Below are 15,938 nucleotides of genomic sequence, written 5' to 3' on the forward strand. Positions count from 1 at the left end.
TTCATTTCACAAACCGATTGTGGAAGAAATATTTCGTATGCGCCAGTAGCCGTGCAAATTTCTGTAATGCCTCAAGCTTTATGGAGGATTGCTTTTGATCTCGATTGTGCTTTTACATAGTTTTTCACGACTCTTTGGGTTTCGGAGGTATCAAGATTATTATTTTTTACACCATTTTATTATTTACTCGCAATTTGGATTTTTTTTTTTTCAAAAGGGAAAAAAAATATCTTTTTTTCCGTTGCTGGAGTATTTCCACGTTATCGTTTTGTTGTTGGGGCCAACATAATAGATTTGTCATGCTCCACCAAACAATGCATTATGCTTAATTAACAAAACCAGATACAGGCGTCATTTACATTCTAATTTTGTTTCACTTGTAAACTGACAAACAACTATAGGTGTCCATGATGGACTTGGAAAACCAATCCGTAAAAGTTGAGGTGAGTTGACCAAATTATTTATTTTTCTTACTTAAGTTATGTAGGAGAGGAAAAACAAACAAATTTGTTGCAAATTTAAAGTTGACTTTGTTGATCATGTAATAATGAAAGAGCTCATGCCATGGCGCGTTGTAAAACTAAGATCGCTTTTGACGATAAGCAAATATTGCGATTATTTAGAATTTTGAATAAGCCTGTACCCACTAATGTTTGTTTTAGGACGAAAGTAAAACGATTTCAGGCACTTGAAGTAGGTAGTACCATGTCAGAGTTTCCAATACGGTGTAGTGCTGCAAGGGACGCTTCGTTGAAATTTCTATGCAAAATGTGATGTTCCTACAAAACGCAAAGACTGCAAGCTTTCGTTTTACTAGTCGTAGAAATTCGTTTTGGTTTTTAAATTGGATTCTGCCGTAAGGCGAATGTTTTGTAAATGCAGCCTTACAACAATAATTTTCCTTATGAGGTTGTGACTTTGAAACAGGCTAAATATTTCAGCTATGTAAATTCTTAAGAGCAACTTGGATTCTTACAACAGCTTGTTTTGAGAGGTTTCTAATTTGACCTCAATATCTGGTTATGAATCGCTTGTTATTGACACAAAATTATGCAACGACATTGGGGTTAGTCCGTGTAATCTAACTTGTATGTTAAATTGACGTAGTCGACCATGTTCCCCTAAAAAGTAGAACTCATCGCGTTTTCAAAGTTTCTGAAAAACTTGTTTGTTTTCACACCTCCCGCGAACTTTGAAACTGAAAAACAATGCGAAATGAATTCATTACTGAAAATTGGCCGTAATGAAATTTTTGATCCGTGACTAGACTTGTTTGATTCGCTTGGAGACGAAATTATCACCTTAATGCTTTTTACGGTTTCTAAGCGAATAAAATTCAATATAGTACCAAGGGCTCAACGGAGAAACTATTTTAATACTTAAAAGCATCCACAGCCCCCGTCCCCACCCCCACCCCCAAATTCTACGATTATCTTCGATACCGGCTCCCTCTCCCCTCAAAAACTAAACGTAAATGTAAAATTCTCTTTTACTGGTTAAATGTTTTCAGGGGGGTGTAGACAACGGAGCCAGACGAAATGCTTTAAGAAAGGAGCTGATTACAACATTTTTTGATGGCGTTACAACCCCGTATGAAGGCTTCCTTCGAACTGTTCAAAACTCAGGTGAGCACTTCGTTACAAGAAATAGAATGAGAGATTGCGAGGTGGAGAGAGCACTCGTCCCTCCTTCATTGCACGCACCCCCCCCCTCCCCCACCAACTCACTATTTCCGAGTCTAATGTCTTTTTGGCTGATTTTGTTGTTTGTTTGTTTGTTGTCTCCTTCTTGCCACTTTAATCCTTTAACCCTTAAAAGTGACCAGCATCTAATTTCTCCACATAGTGTCACCTCTGAATCTAACATTAAGTTCTTGAGAAGATAGGAAATGATCGCCTACTTAAGAAGCTTTGATTGTTAAACGAATTCTCCGTGTCAGTACCAAAGGAAATGTATAGAGACAAGTTTGGAGAATATGGATTCTGATGTAAGAGTGTAAAAGGTAGAGAGTTAGTTTTCCTCCTGGTTCCGGGGTTTTTCTCTCTCTTAAAAAAAAAACAAAAAAAACAATCCGAGTTTCAACTCAAACTGGAAACAATGGCTCTTCTGGTTTCACATCATTCAATCTGTCACAGGAAAAGACTTTGCATCGCTTAAACCACAAAAAATACAGTATTATAAAGGCTGCGGCGTTTAATGCCGGATAAAGTAATATGGGTTAAAGTTGTAAACGTATTTGCAGTAAATAATTTTGCAGTCTTCATTTTCGCGGGCTGTACACCCAAACGATAAGCCCAGTGCCCCGCACTCCCAAATAGTTCCCATGCCCCTGCGCGTTTCCGTCGCGGAGAATTTGTTTCCAGCTGAATCTTTGTAATTTTAACATGCAAGTTCGTTTCGCACAGGCGATCAGCCATGTTTGGGAACAAGAGGGGGACCTGATAACAAGTATCAGTGGATCACATATAAAGAGGTAATGAGTTAACCCTTTAACTCCAAAGATCTCATTAGTAATTCTCCTTACTGTCTGCCACACAGTTCTTGTGATATTAGTTTGGAGGATTTGGGATTGGATCAACTTGTAATCCCCTAAGTGATATTTGTCTTTATTCTCGTTTCATTTCTGCTTGATATTGTACTAATAGAGTAAGGAGAAATTCTGTTTTGGTCACTAGTGGGACTTAAAGGGTCGAGAACGGTTCTAGTGCAGGAAGCTTTGGGTTGAAGCTCGTCACGCCTTTCCAAATAAAGTCGTGGAAGAAAGATTGCGTTACATAATCCCTTCCCCTTCATGTTGTCGTTGTTTTGCGTGTTCAGCCAGGTATTAAAATGGCAGTTTTGAAGAAAATGTTTTGAACGGTTAGATGGCTCTTTGCAATCTCAAACCGAAGAAGATGTAAAAATAACATGGTGTCTAGAAAATACCTCTGCCAAGAGTATTGTAAGATGCGTGAACTGAGATGTAACTCCTTTAGCAATCAAGACAGTGAGCCAGGTTCAAACAATTTGAACCTCTGAGCTCAATAAGTACCTTGAACTTGCTTTGTGTTCTCATCTATGTGCGTGCTTTTTTTTTTTTACTGCTTTTGACAGGTAAACGACCGCGCCACTAACTTTGGTTCAGGCTTGGTACATCTTGGTTGTGAACCTTCTCAAAATACATTTGTTGGAATCTATGGTCCTAATTGTGTTGAGGTAAGCGTACGTGTGATAGTCATTTTACTAGTGATCGGGTGGGTTACTGGGGTTTGCAAAAACCCCACTTATAACGGACTCCCAAACTGCTTTCTCCAAAGTTCCTGCCAATGGCGGATCTAGAGGAAGGGGAAGGCTAGGCGGGGGGGGGGGGGGGGTAGGGAATAACCCTACCTTGTGAGTTTTTATTACTTCTTTCAAAGCTCCTTGACGAGCTCCTATATTGTCAACTAATTAGTCGGCTGGTTGGTTTGTCCATGCAGGCTGTTGATAAAACACGTTGTCTGTGATCGTGTTTTCTCTGTTGGTCTACCAGTTCAGATCAGCCAATCTGATAATCAGTCCGCCAGTCAGTCAGTCAGTCAATCTGTAGGTCGGTCAGTCAGTCAGTTGGTCTTTATATCAGTCTGTCAGTCAGACAATCGGTCAATCAGTCAGTCAGCCAGTCAGTCAGGTTATGAGTCAGCCAGTCTGACAATCGGTCAGTTAATAATAAAACTAAACTCAGTCAATAGATCTGTATGAATAATCCAGGGTAAAAATCCGTACCTGACATCTTTTAATATTTTCAGTGGGACTTAGCAGACCTGGCTTGTCAGATGTATTCCATGATTTCTGTGCCAATTTACGATACACATGGACCAGAAGGCTGCGTTTATATCCTTAACCATGGTAAGATTTCTATCAAATTATTAATGATGGGACTGAGAGGGAGTGGATCACACATTTGTAACCACAGTTCTGATCAGAGACGGAACACATAGGATACTCTCTAATTTTGAGGGAAACCCGGTTTTGTTTTCTTTAGGGAATAAAATGGAACGGCATCTGCCACTTAAGCAAACTTAATGCGCCGTCTGCTTCGTCCCGCTGGCTCGGTGTCCCATAGTGAAATACGCAATCTTGGTGTGCAAGTTTGTGGTCGCAAATAATAGAATCAAGGTTTTAGCGGGTAAAAGTTTAATTTGCGTATAATGGGTATCCTTGTCCCACTTCATTGTTTTTGGATAAAACGTACTTGTTCCTTTGGCTTTTTCCATACAAATGAAGAACATTCTTGAATATCAGCTGAAAGATACTTTTAATGTGTTGGGCTTGACGTAGCTATGGCCATGAGTTACCAAGACAGAATTTCTCATTACAATATCGATACAACTTCTGGCACGCAAGTGATAAGAATAAAGAGGACTATCAATTGAGGGGTTATTGGTTGATCCAACTGACACCACATTCTCCGAAGTAACGTCATAAGAATTGTATGGCAGACAGTTTGGAGAATTTGTAATGAGACATAGGGGGTTAATTTTTTTCCCACATTATCCGTTAAGTGTAACAGAATGCAAAAAAAAAAAAAAATCACTGGAAAATTTGTACTCCAATTGTTTAATGAAGTGTCATTCAACTATTTCAGCGGATATAGAGACGATTATTTGCAACGGTAATAAGTTGCGATTCATTTTCGACAATGCCAAAGAATGTGAGAAGGTAAAAAGGATCGTTAAGATGGACAAGCCTGTAACAGAGGAAGAGAAAAAAGAAGCTGATTCCCTTGGAATTTCTTTGTTATATATCGTGGAAGTAGAGGTGAGAGACTAATTACAAAGGGACAGGTCTTTATTTATCACGGGGGGGGGGGAGGCGAATTTGAGTTGAGTGATAATAAAATTAGCATGATTTCCGCCCCTCTCCTCCCTCCACCTTCCCCTCTCCCCTCTACCCTCCCCCACCCCTCCACCTTCCCCTCTCCCCTCTACCCTCCCCCACCCCTCCACCTTCCCCTCTCCCCTCTACCCTCCCCCACCCCTCCACCCACCCCCTAAAGCCGGCGACACACTCGGGAAGGAAAATCGCTTGGTGTGCCCAGTGCAGCGATTTCGATTAACGCCGATCACGTTCGCCGCGATCAGCGAATGAAATCACCGATGTCTGACATGTCAGATATCGGTGATTTTCGCCAGCGATCAAATTCACCGGTTGTAAGCCCCGCTTTCTCCGATCTTCTTTTTTTCCACAAACCCTGAAAACAGCGAAATCCTCAATTTGACTTCCACTCACTTAGTGAGTGCACTGTTACTTAAATCCATTCATTTTAAGATTTTGTATTCGCTCGTAAGGCTAGGGTGGAAAATAGTACTTCATTATCACTCCAAAACACTGACGCGCTTAGGCCCAGCGGTGATCAGTCGGACAACGGCTGACAACTTGTGTGTCGTGGCTGGTTCAGATGTTCTTCAATCGAAATTCTTTAAAATCATGTTTTCATATTTTTCCTTTTTCAGCAAATGGGTTCTAACAATCCTCAAGAGAGAAAGGTAAGAACTGAGGTAAAAGTTTAATAAGCAAAACCACCAGAATTTAAATGCATATTAGGCATTTGTTTTTTTTCCCATTTACTTGATATGTAAATACGTCATCATATTAAATTTTTATGCCAAAGAAAAGGCATGGATATGGTATGAATAGAAGTGCTGACGTAGAAACTAGCATAGTGTCGAGAAGTGCCTGGTTGGATTGGAGGGTCACCCTTCAGTGTCGCATGACAAGGAAGAGAAGTGTAGAATAAATTTTTTCAGAAGAGACTGATATTAAAAAGCGTTCGAATCGTCACATCACCTAGTCTAGTGTACTCGACTTGATAGGTTCTTGCAAGTGTGTCTGGTGTTGTTGAAGCTTTTTCTTTAGCGCAAACACTTCCGCGACGAAAGAGCTTGTTCGAAAGTTGTTATGTTTATATGAAGTTGCTCAAATTCACTTACGTACAATGTTATAGCAAAAACGAATTGCGATATGGTGCTTTTACTCTTTCAGCCTGGGAGACCTGAGGACACCATGACTGTCTGCTATACAAGTGGAACAACGGGTATGTGTGTGTTTTTTGTGACTTTATCAGTACATGCTTCTATGTTTCGTATTTCTACCGTTTTTGTCTCTTTTTTTTGTTCTTTGATAAACAGGTACGCCGAAGGGTGCCATGTTAAGTCATGGAAATATAAATGCTGGGGTCGCAGGAATTCAAGTCCAATATGAGGTTTGTGTCAGAAAAATTGAAGTTACAGATTCAGCGTTGAAGAGAGGAGAAGAAGGGGGGAAAGGTGGGGAGGTGAGAGAGAGGGGGTGGGAGGGTGCAAATGCGTTCTTGGCTAGTTTCACATGGTTCTCTTAGTTCTCATTTCCGGTAACCTGATTTCAACTCTTCCGTTAAAAAAGGCCGAAAAAATTACACTTTCCACGTTACCTCAAATATGAAGCATGGCTCCAATAAAGTTACCTTGTATGCCCTCGAAGCGTACCACAGGATTCGATCAGATGTAATAACGTAATCAAACATCATGTCTTGTCTTAACTTTTTTTCACTCTTGTTTACAGACTATGAAAAATTTTTTATTTTTATCTGAGGTTTTCCACAAAGTTTCTGGGGCTTAATTTTCCTGGGCCCAATCGCCAAAGGGCGGATAGTACTATCCATCGAATAAATCGCTATTCAACAGATAAGTGTAAACAAAACGTACTGCGTTATCCAATGGATAGAGATTTATCCACTGGATAGCGTTATCTACCCTTCAACAACCGGAGTCAGAAAAATATATGTCACAGTCGACGTCTTCAGCTCGAACCTTAAGGACAAAACTCTTTGATTTTATTTTTGAACAGGAATCTGGTCTCCAGATGATAGAAGGAGACTGTATGATCTCCTATCTTCCACTGGCTCACATGTATGAGCGACTGGCTCAGGTACGCTTGTGCAAACTAGGGCTATCAAAAGTGCCTTTTTATATAAAGTTTTTTAGTGAAAAGTAAGCAAGGTGTCAAGAAATATGCTTTATGGTTACACTGGGAACCAATTAACTATGGAGCACTGATTTTTGACTTGCGAACACTACTGATGCTTAAAATTTTTACATCTCAAACTCTACATATGGCGTGCTTGACTAGCGGATCTTTCATCGCTTAATGAACAAGGCAGTGGAGCTCCAAATGCAAGCAGTGGAGCTTCCATACAATGACTCCCTTGGTTCGTAAGTCATTTTCATCTGTTCAGCAGGAAATAGGAGGTTTTTTCTCCCAAAAGTTGAGATAAAGTTTTTGCATGGAACAAGAGTTGACCTCCACGGAATGGCCCTGATAGTTTGTATTATTAGTCTCAATCGTTTTGTCTGATCGTATAGTACAAGTTGATTTTATCCTGATAGCTTGACATCCTTTTTAAATCAATATATTTATCTCTTGCAGGCAATGTGCTTCTTAAATGGAGTGAAAATTGGTTTCTTTAGGGGTGACGTAAAACTACTGCTGGATGATATTCAAGAACTAAAGTACGTTTGTGTTCTTTCAGTTTATCTCTTACCAGTGAGAGGGACTTCATTACCGCTATCTGCCTAGTTCATGCGCCGGATGCCATGCAGAAGGTCAAGAGAGTACAAGAGACTTGACCTCAATAAAAATGTTTCGGGAATACTTTCCTGTAAAAATTCACCAGTCCACACCTTGAAAGCTAGGCTTGGGAGTGAAATTGGGTATTCCGCCTTGAGCGGGCTTAAGAGCCACCATCAGATTATGCGCCGAGCAATTTGAAGCTTCAAAACCCCCCTCACCGGGCAACCCACGGGCATTTGACCATCGTAGGTGCCATTGGGGAATTTAAACCTTGCCTGGGTGGTGTGGGGAGTCTGGAACGAAAGTGTCTCGTCCTTTTAGCGCACTACACGTGTAAAGTTCTAATACGCATTTACTTCACTAACTCGGTCATGCTTTGCACAGCATTGTCAATATAGCCATCATTTAATTTAGGTTTAAAACAAAAGACATTTTCTTTTCAGGCCAACGATTTTCCCCTCTGTACCAAGACTGCTCACTAGAGTTTATGACAAGGTAACTATACTAGAGCGTGTACGCTTTCTTTTGTGTACCTTCCTCGGCGGATGTATTTACTGGAATGCGCGCATTTCCTCTCAACTTTTTGTGCTAACATACGCACTTTGGTTCTCGCATGTTCGAGGTTGCAGGCGCTTTTTCTCTCTCGGATATCCGTACCCATTCGCTCATATTTCCCGACAGACTTCTGCGTGCGCAATTTCCCGACAGACTTCTGTGTGCGCAATTTCCATCTTGAATTTGTAAACACCAGCAGGCAGTTTGTTTCCACATGTTTGCATTTGCACGTGCACTTTCTCTTTTCTGATTCTGGACACGTGCGTTTCTTTAGTTGCTTTAGTTCCTATGCTCACGCAACCCGTGAGCCCGCAGTTCAAAAGCCCCATCCCTGTAGGTTTTATTCCCTTGCAATGTGGTTATTTCCATTTGCAGAGTCTGTCTGTTCTCACGCGTGCAATTAGTCATAGGATTTATTAGCAACCTGTATGGCTGTAACTGTTGGACAATATGAATTCGAGTGTATACGACAGCCAAATGAATCTATTTTCAAATCGCCGTGAAAAACTGCAATTTGTTTCTTGCACTGAGTCGCAAACTTGACGCCAGCGGCGAAGAGACATCTATTTTTGTATGGTAAAGATTCCATAATTATTTTTTTTATCTTAAAGGTGATGGCACAAGTTTCCCAGAGCAAACTCAAAGGCTGGCTTTTTAACAAAGCACTTGCATCTAAAGAGGCCGGTTTAAAAAAGTTAGTATTGCTTGATGCAAGTACTTCGCAATTTACCGTCTTTACGAGAGAGCAAATTCCGTCGCAGTCAACAGTAAAGCTTTTACTGATTAGCAAAGAGAACGCATGTACAGTTTGTTCCGTCGGTTAGAATTTAAAAAAATGTCTTTCGACATTATAAGACCGTGACAGCGAGAGCAAAAGTAGTTGGTACGCCTCCCCTTGGCAAGTAGTCGACTTCTCTCGTACCCGTACCTTCCACACCCAAGCGGTTGCAAGGTCCTTTCATTTCAGTTCCAGTTACACGGTAGGATCTGGGTACGAGATAAGTGGTTGATAACTCTCCGCATAACACGATAAATAGAAATCTTATAAATGATCCCTGACACGTCACTTGAAAGTCCCCCAAACAATTTTGCCTTATTTTGTGAGAAATTTGAGACTATTTGTTAGTACCAGGCAACATTGAAATGAGGGAGAGGGGGGAAGATAAATCAGAAAAAAAATCCAAGCAGTATCAAAGCGTTCCAAGACTTTTTCCAGTCATTATAGTTTGGAACTATAAGAGAACTTTGCAGTTTACAGAGGTCACACTTCTTAAATTCGGGATTTATTTCTATACATTTCTTTGATAGGGTTATGAAACCTGTTATCAGTAGGCATTTCTTTCCACCCTTTTTTTTAACATTTTATTTTTTTCACTGAAGGGGAAGAATCAGAGGGGATACAGTTTGGGATCGCACTGTGTTCAAGAGAATAAAGGTCAGTCAAATCACTCTTAGAGCTCTTTCAATTATTGTGGAGGGGCAATGGTCGAACGGGTAGCAGATATAGATATATTTTCTGCCGTCGATGTGGAACTTTAAAGAGACTCGAACAGAAAAATTTGTCGCACAGTTCGTCAGATGAGAGATCTGCCATTGAACACTACTTTGAAAGAGGATTCCGTTATGATACAATTGTTCAGTTTTTAGAAAAGGAAGTGATGAAGGGCCTTCGATTTCACGTTTAATTATCTCCCGAACTTCACGCTTTGAAAGGACTTCATTTCTTCTTCTCAACCCATACTCACGCAGCCTTCTCTTCTCTCTTCTCGTCCTCAGTTTCATAGAAACACCATGGTATTTTTCTAAAAACTGAACAATACATCGACGGCAGAATAGCTCATTGCTCATTAATTCTTTTCCACTTTTGTGACATAACATTTCAATACACTTGGTACGGTTTAGTCCGTTGGCGTTTTGACTCCAAGTCGACCTAGTGCAACCTAGTGCGCCACAATGTGCTGTATCTTGACAAAGTGGTGACTACTGGCGCAAGTGTCAAGTGACAAAATATTTTTCTCGCTCTGCGAAAATTTTCTGGATTTTGGAAAGATTCTTGGATTGTAAACTATTTTCGATTTCTATGAAAGTTATTTGTGGATCTATGAATTAAGCCGGGATTTGAAATTGTTTTTTCGATCTGACAAACTTTTCAAAAGCGATTTGTCTGAAAGATATCGATTCTACATGGTTTTTCGGATAAAATAATTTTGGATTGTCCCTTTTCGGCTTTCGTAGTTCAAATGTTTAATGTCGATAATCACTTCCATAACTATGAATATTCATACGTTAGCTGTTGGTAGACGGTCACCTAGCATTTGCTGGGTTGAAAATTCTTCACGATCTGATTAGCAAGTGTTTGATTGTGTTCCAACAGATGGCCCTTGGTGGAAATGTTCGGCTGATTGTCACTGGAGCTGCTCCCCTGTCGGCTAAAGTAATGATGTTTCTAAGATGCACTATGGGAGTTTGTTGTGTAAGTCAACAACGATTAATTGTCGACTTCGGCGCCGTCCTGTCTCGTCTCGTCTCGTCTCGTCTCGTCTCGAAGCGGGATTGCGAGAGACGAAAGGGACAAATTATTGTCTCTTGTTACAACGTACAGTTTGTATTTACATCATTGTGCAATTTAAACTTCTTCATTCTGTGTCAGTTAGGTCCTTTTTCTCGCCAGTCAGCAATTGCATGAATGAAGTGCTCATGAAGTTGTTCTTTTATCTTCTATTTCAAGGTCGTAGAAGGCTATGGACAAACTGAAAGTACTGCAGCAGCAACTATTACTTTCCCGAGGGACACGTCTGTTGGTAAGGCAAAGAGAACGTTCAAATGTTTATCAAACTTATAACTAGTCAAAAGTCATTTTCTGAAGACAAAGGAAGTATTGTCGAATCATTCCGAAGACGAATTCAATTTTCATAGTTTACATTTAGTTATTCTCAAACTCTGTGAAACTTTATCTTGAAAACGAATTTCACAAATGAAAAGAATTTAGTTCATTGTCTATTATTGCGTCCGCAAATTAGCATCGATCAGTGGGGCGTGAGGCGCAATCGAGGATCTGGTGAGGTTCCTCTCCAGATCAACACCAGAACCCAAGTTATCCTTTTTTGTCACATGATTACCATGTCTGTAGGTCACGTGGGAGCACCTCTTCCCTGTAATCTCATCAAGTTGGTAGACGTCCCAGAAAAGGAGTGTTACGCAAAAGACGGTAAAGGAGAGGTATAATAATCTATCTATTCTTTTAATTTTTAGATTAACATTATAATTATTTTATTATGATGAGCCATATTTTTGAAACGGTTTTGAGAGTACATCATGATCCGCCCTAAATTTCAAATAATTCTTTTCGTTTCTGTTCATTCCTTTATTTTGGTCTTTGCTTTGTCTTTTGCTCGTTTTTGATCCCCTTACACATACCTTACAAAGGAGAATACTGATATCAACTCGAACGACTAAGATACAAACTAAGGTCTGTTGCGTATACTTGTGACCTTCTTAACTAAATCCTCGCAATTATTGCCCAATGCAAGTGTAATACTTTAAACAGAAAAGTCTATTGTTTATACTCGTGACCTCTGTTTACCAATAACAGTTCTTGTAAGGGTGATATTCTTTCTCCAATTTTTAACATGGAAAACATACTTTATAAGCTTACGAAACGACCGAGCTGGGTATGAAACGACTCAACTGACTGGGTATGGAGCTACCTAGTTGGGTACGAAAAGACTGGGTACGAAACGACCGTGGGTGCAAATTCGAAGCGACCGGTAACCATATAAGCCACGGTGCACATCGAAAAAATTATATTAGCTCTGCTGTCTTCGACATTTTTAGATCTGTATAAAGGGACCGACGGTCTTCCAAGGCTACCTGAAAGCTCCGGAGAAAACTGCCGAGACAATTGACAAGGATCAGTGGCTCCACACCGGAGATATCGGAGAATGGCTTCCGGTAAGAGTGCGGTTGCAAAATTTATAGAAGAGGCCTCGAGCGAACTCATTGGTTCTACAATGAGGGAAATATCAACAAATCATGTTCCAAAATGCTCTCAATAAATCTTCGTCAATGCTTGTTACTTCCTGAAAAAGGAAAAATTTAAATTTTACCTTTTTCTATTACAGAATGGAACCTTGAAGATATTTGATCGTGTCAAGCATATCTTTAAGCTTGCTCAGGTAAACGTGATTCTGTGATTGTGGAACGAAATTATCGTTCGATTTCCGTGAAGGTGTTAAGAGTCCAGCAGCTCGTCTGTGAAAAGATAGCTACAATACTTTTCCATTTTTCTTGCTTTCAACTTTCTTCCAGTTTCCACTAAACCTTACTTTCCCAAAGATTCTTTTCCCGGCTTTTCTCATGCAAATAGAGTGATTAGATTTCATTGCGAACTTCAAATTGTATTTCAACATGCTTCAAAACTCAGAATTACACATTACTATTCCAAAAATGAAGGAAAATAAAGTTTGAATCTACATTAACGTAACCTAACTAAGCAGTAATTAGTGTTGTGCTTAATTTTTTCAGGGTGAATACGTTGCTCCGGAGAAAATCGAAAATATTTACCTGCGCAGTACTTTAGTAGCCCAAGCGTTTGTACACGGAGATAGCTTACGGGTCAGTAAACGCAGGAGATAATTATAAGTCACTATTTCTTTTATTGTGATAGGTAAGGAGGCATGATAATTGAAAACGAGTTTAGAATCAGATGGCATGGGTGTGTAAAGGAATCTTATCCGAAGGGTGATTTCTTAATCCACAGTGAGGAGTAAATCTACCAGCGCTCTTTCACATATGCTGCAATCTAATTGGCTGTGCTACTCGCTTTCTATTTAACGGTTGAATTATGAACTCGACATTTCTATCACGTGATAGATTGACAAGGGCGCAAGCTTCCTTTACATCTCAAACAAAAGGCGTTAGCTCCCCATCGTCAGTCTTCATCGTTGTAACATTATAAGTGATATTGTATGTATTGTTTTCAGTCATTTGTAGTGGCAATCATCGTTCCAGATCAGGAGGTGTTGGAACCTTGGGCACGATCTAAAAATATCCATGGAGACTTTGCAGAGTTGTGTGAGAACGAAGTAGGAAAGCTATGAAATCTAACTTCAACTTTGTTACAACCTAGTCAGTGTATCTGTTTTTATCTGTCACAATCTTTGTACATGTGCGTCTTCATTTGTTCAGCTACCTAACCGTGTCTCCTCTCCTTCGCCTGTATACTTTCTCTGACTCCTACCAGATTGTCGTTCAGATGAGGGGTTTGGCTCGAGACCTGAGTTGCTTAATGCGTTTTGCTTTGGGAAACCATAACATTGCCTCGCTCTATGTAGGAGATCAAACGTCTGTCTTTATATACTAAATCATCTCATTTAGGGATAAGAAGAAACAATGTCCTCTTGCCTTCGAACGAGTTTCCTCTCTTTTTACTCTCATCTTCCATTTTCAGGAGGTAAGAAAAGCAGTTATGGATGACATGACTAAAAAAGGCAAGGAGGGCAAGTTGAGCTCCTTTGAACAGGTAAATAGCTTGGTAGATTATTGTCGAGTAGACCCTTAATTTGCCTTATTGTTTTTGGAAATCACTGGAAGTGAGATTCGTTGCTTTCAGACGGTCAGAAAACGTTAAAGAGTTTGGAGTAACTGAAAATTGTTTTGCGCTATCTGTTGAACTGTTAACGAAAATGAGTTTCTTGTTTTGCTAAGCTAACTCAGTTGTCTTACCCGCAGGTTAAGGAAATCCACTTACACAACGAATTGTTTTCCGTCGAAAATGGATTTCTGACGCCAACTTTCAAGACTAAACGAGCGCTGGTTGCCAAAGCTTTCGAGCAAAAGTTCCAAGAGCTGTATGAAAAAGTCGACAAGAGGATGCAGTTTATGCGTTCAACAAGTTTTGAAATTCAGCAAGTTGTTTAGTTAAAGAAGTCAGAGTACGCAAAGCTTTTTCAAGTCATTCTGTCGATTTAGGGCTCTGTTTTAAGCCTTACCAATGTTCTGCGCTCCTAAAACACCGTGAATTGCTGGCTTGAATGATTATTTGTAACTCGTGGGAAACAACATGGTTCTGACAGACTGAAAAAACGCCCCACAGTCACTAAAACGTTTGCATATGCGCAGATGCTGGACTACTATGTTCCTCGTATGTAAACTATCAAGCTGATGACTGCAGTTAGAAAGCAGTTTATTTTAAATCATATCCCAACTACCTTTTTTTATCCTTGTATTACTCAGAGTATCTAATCACAGAAACATATCTTTAACTATCAACTATTAATTGATAAATAATAGTAATTGAACTGAGTGAAGTACAGTTTGGGCGGAAATCACAAGTATGATTTCAGACCAAAATTGCATGACACGAGGTTTAATAACCACTGTATTACATCCATTTTGAAATCACCCAAATACAGGACTCGGTCATTTCAAATATTAAATTTGATACAGTACTGAGCCGGTTTGAAATTAGATTCATCCATTTTTGGGGGGAAAAAAATAAGAGTTTTGGAAACAAAAGTTGCAAAATTTGCCACATGATACTCTTTGCCTTTCATTTTCCTGCAATTTGATTGGTTCCTTTAAACCTTGAAATCTGATCGGTAGTTTTGTTTTTAGTGTAGCCTCCTCGTTGGCTGGGAAAAAGATGCGATTTAAAGCAAAAATAGGTGCGATTTTTGAATAAATCGCACCAATCAGAGCCAATCAGATAACAGGGACCACCAGTGGTTTCAAAATGGGTGTAAAAAAGACGTTATAAATCTGGCCCGTAGCGAATTTTAAAAAGCCTACGTTTAATGCAAAGCACTTCGCTCAAAACATCATGCAGCTTTTCAGCAATTATGTCAGCGGTTTACCTACTGTCGTGAACTTGTAGATTATAAGAAAGAAGTCTTAAGACCGTAAACGCAGCACAACAATTTCTATAGAAACGTATAACCTGTGTATCAACTGTACTTGTCGGCATTCAATATAATAAACAGCCATAAAAACACAAAATTCCATACCTTACTGTAACAGAAGTTTGAGTAACTTTTTCCATAAGCGGCAGGCATGCCTTAACAGACAGCGGTAAGAGGTCTTAAAGGCGTAAGTACGTCATGTATAGGGAATTATTATCTATTCAATAAATATTGTGGGATATTGATCAAATGAAGCCTTTAAGTGCTACTGTGGTTCTACGGCATCATCAGGGAGGACGATAAAATATTTGCGCTATGGTTTTAAACGTTGGAGGTGCCACTGTAAATTAGCATAGTGTAAAACTAGCCAGTAGGACGCATGAAAACTAATGGCGTGATAAAATATGTGTTAAAACCGTTAATTAAAATAGCTCATTAAAATAAATCATTAAAATAGAAGATCGTTAAGTTCAGTGCATTCCTCACGGGAGTTCAGTCCCGGCTTGTGCTTTCTGATGTAATACGCTTCGTACAATCGCAGATTGACGGGGTCATTTTCACACGTGATTACTTTGACTTCAATGTTATGGCTGTTGTTGCGATGGTGTGTTGTGAGATGTTTTTTTACCGATGAGTTGTCGTTGGTCGAGTGTTCTTTTTTTCGATCATGTAGGAATCGTGTCGTGCTTCCGATGTAATATTCGCCACAAGCTTTGCACGTGAGCTGATAAACGGTGTTTCTCTGTAGGCATAAATTGGTGTCTGCGATGGGGCAGTTTGGTCTGTTGCATTTCCTTTCTGTTGTGTTGTGTGAAAGGGCTTGTCTCAGAGTGTAGGACTTGTGGGCGATTCGCACTGGGATGTTTTCTCTTACACTACACTATGCTAATTTACAGTGGCACCTCCAACGTTTAA

General features: G+C 39.8%; 1 protein-coding gene across 3 annotated transcripts; it reads left to right on the top strand.

Moving 5' to 3' along the window:
* Positions 1–15,320, top strand: LOC131799366 (long-chain-fatty-acid--CoA ligase 5). 3 transcript variants are annotated; one of them, XM_059117089.2, is made up of 24 exons: positions 1–147; positions 402–443; positions 1,511–1,625; positions 2,406–2,473; positions 3,094–3,195; positions 3,768–3,867; positions 4,607–4,779; positions 5,475–5,507; positions 6,004–6,055; positions 6,150–6,223; positions 6,847–6,927; positions 7,426–7,508; positions 8,013–8,064; positions 8,736–8,818; positions 9,505–9,559; positions 10,499–10,597; positions 10,853–10,925; positions 11,255–11,343; positions 11,959–12,075; positions 12,246–12,299; positions 12,649–12,738; positions 13,107–13,208; positions 13,574–13,645; positions 13,855–15,320. In XM_059117089.2, the coding sequence occupies exons 2-24, from the start codon at positions 408–410 to the stop codon at positions 14,041–14,043; spliced, it is 1,992 nt and encodes a 663-aa protein (XP_058973072.2). In that variant the 5' UTR covers positions 1–147; positions 402–407; the 3' UTR covers positions 14,044–15,320. The 3 variants fall into 3 exon arrangements, with proteins under 3 accessions (XP_058973072.2, XP_058973071.2, XP_058973073.2); XM_059117088.2 differs by lacking the exon at positions 1–147 and having other exon boundaries at positions 338–443; XM_059117090.2 differs by lacking the exons at positions 1–147; positions 6,847–6,927 and having other exon boundaries at positions 338–443.
* The last annotated feature ends 618 nt before the right edge of the window (positions 15,321–15,938 follow it).

This window comes from Pocillopora verrucosa, chromosome 5 (assembly GCF_036669915.1).
Source record: "Pocillopora verrucosa isolate sample1 chromosome 5, ASM3666991v2, whole genome shotgun sequence".
NCBI classification, from domain to species: Eukaryota; Metazoa; Cnidaria; class Anthozoa; order Scleractinia; family Pocilloporidae; genus Pocillopora; species Pocillopora verrucosa.

Coding starts and splice junctions, on each gene's coding strand:
- LOC131799366 (XM_059117089.2), top strand. CDS start 408: ATGATGGACTTGGAAAACCAATCCGTAAAAGTTGAG. Junction 12,300..12,648: donor ATATCTTTAAGCTTGCTCAG/GTAAACGTGATT, acceptor TAATTTTTTCAG/GGTGAATACGTTGCTCCGGA. Junction 13,209..13,573: donor CAGAGTTGTGTGAGAACGAA/GTAGGAAAGCTA, acceptor TTCCATTTTCAG/GAGGTAAGAAAAGCAGTTAT.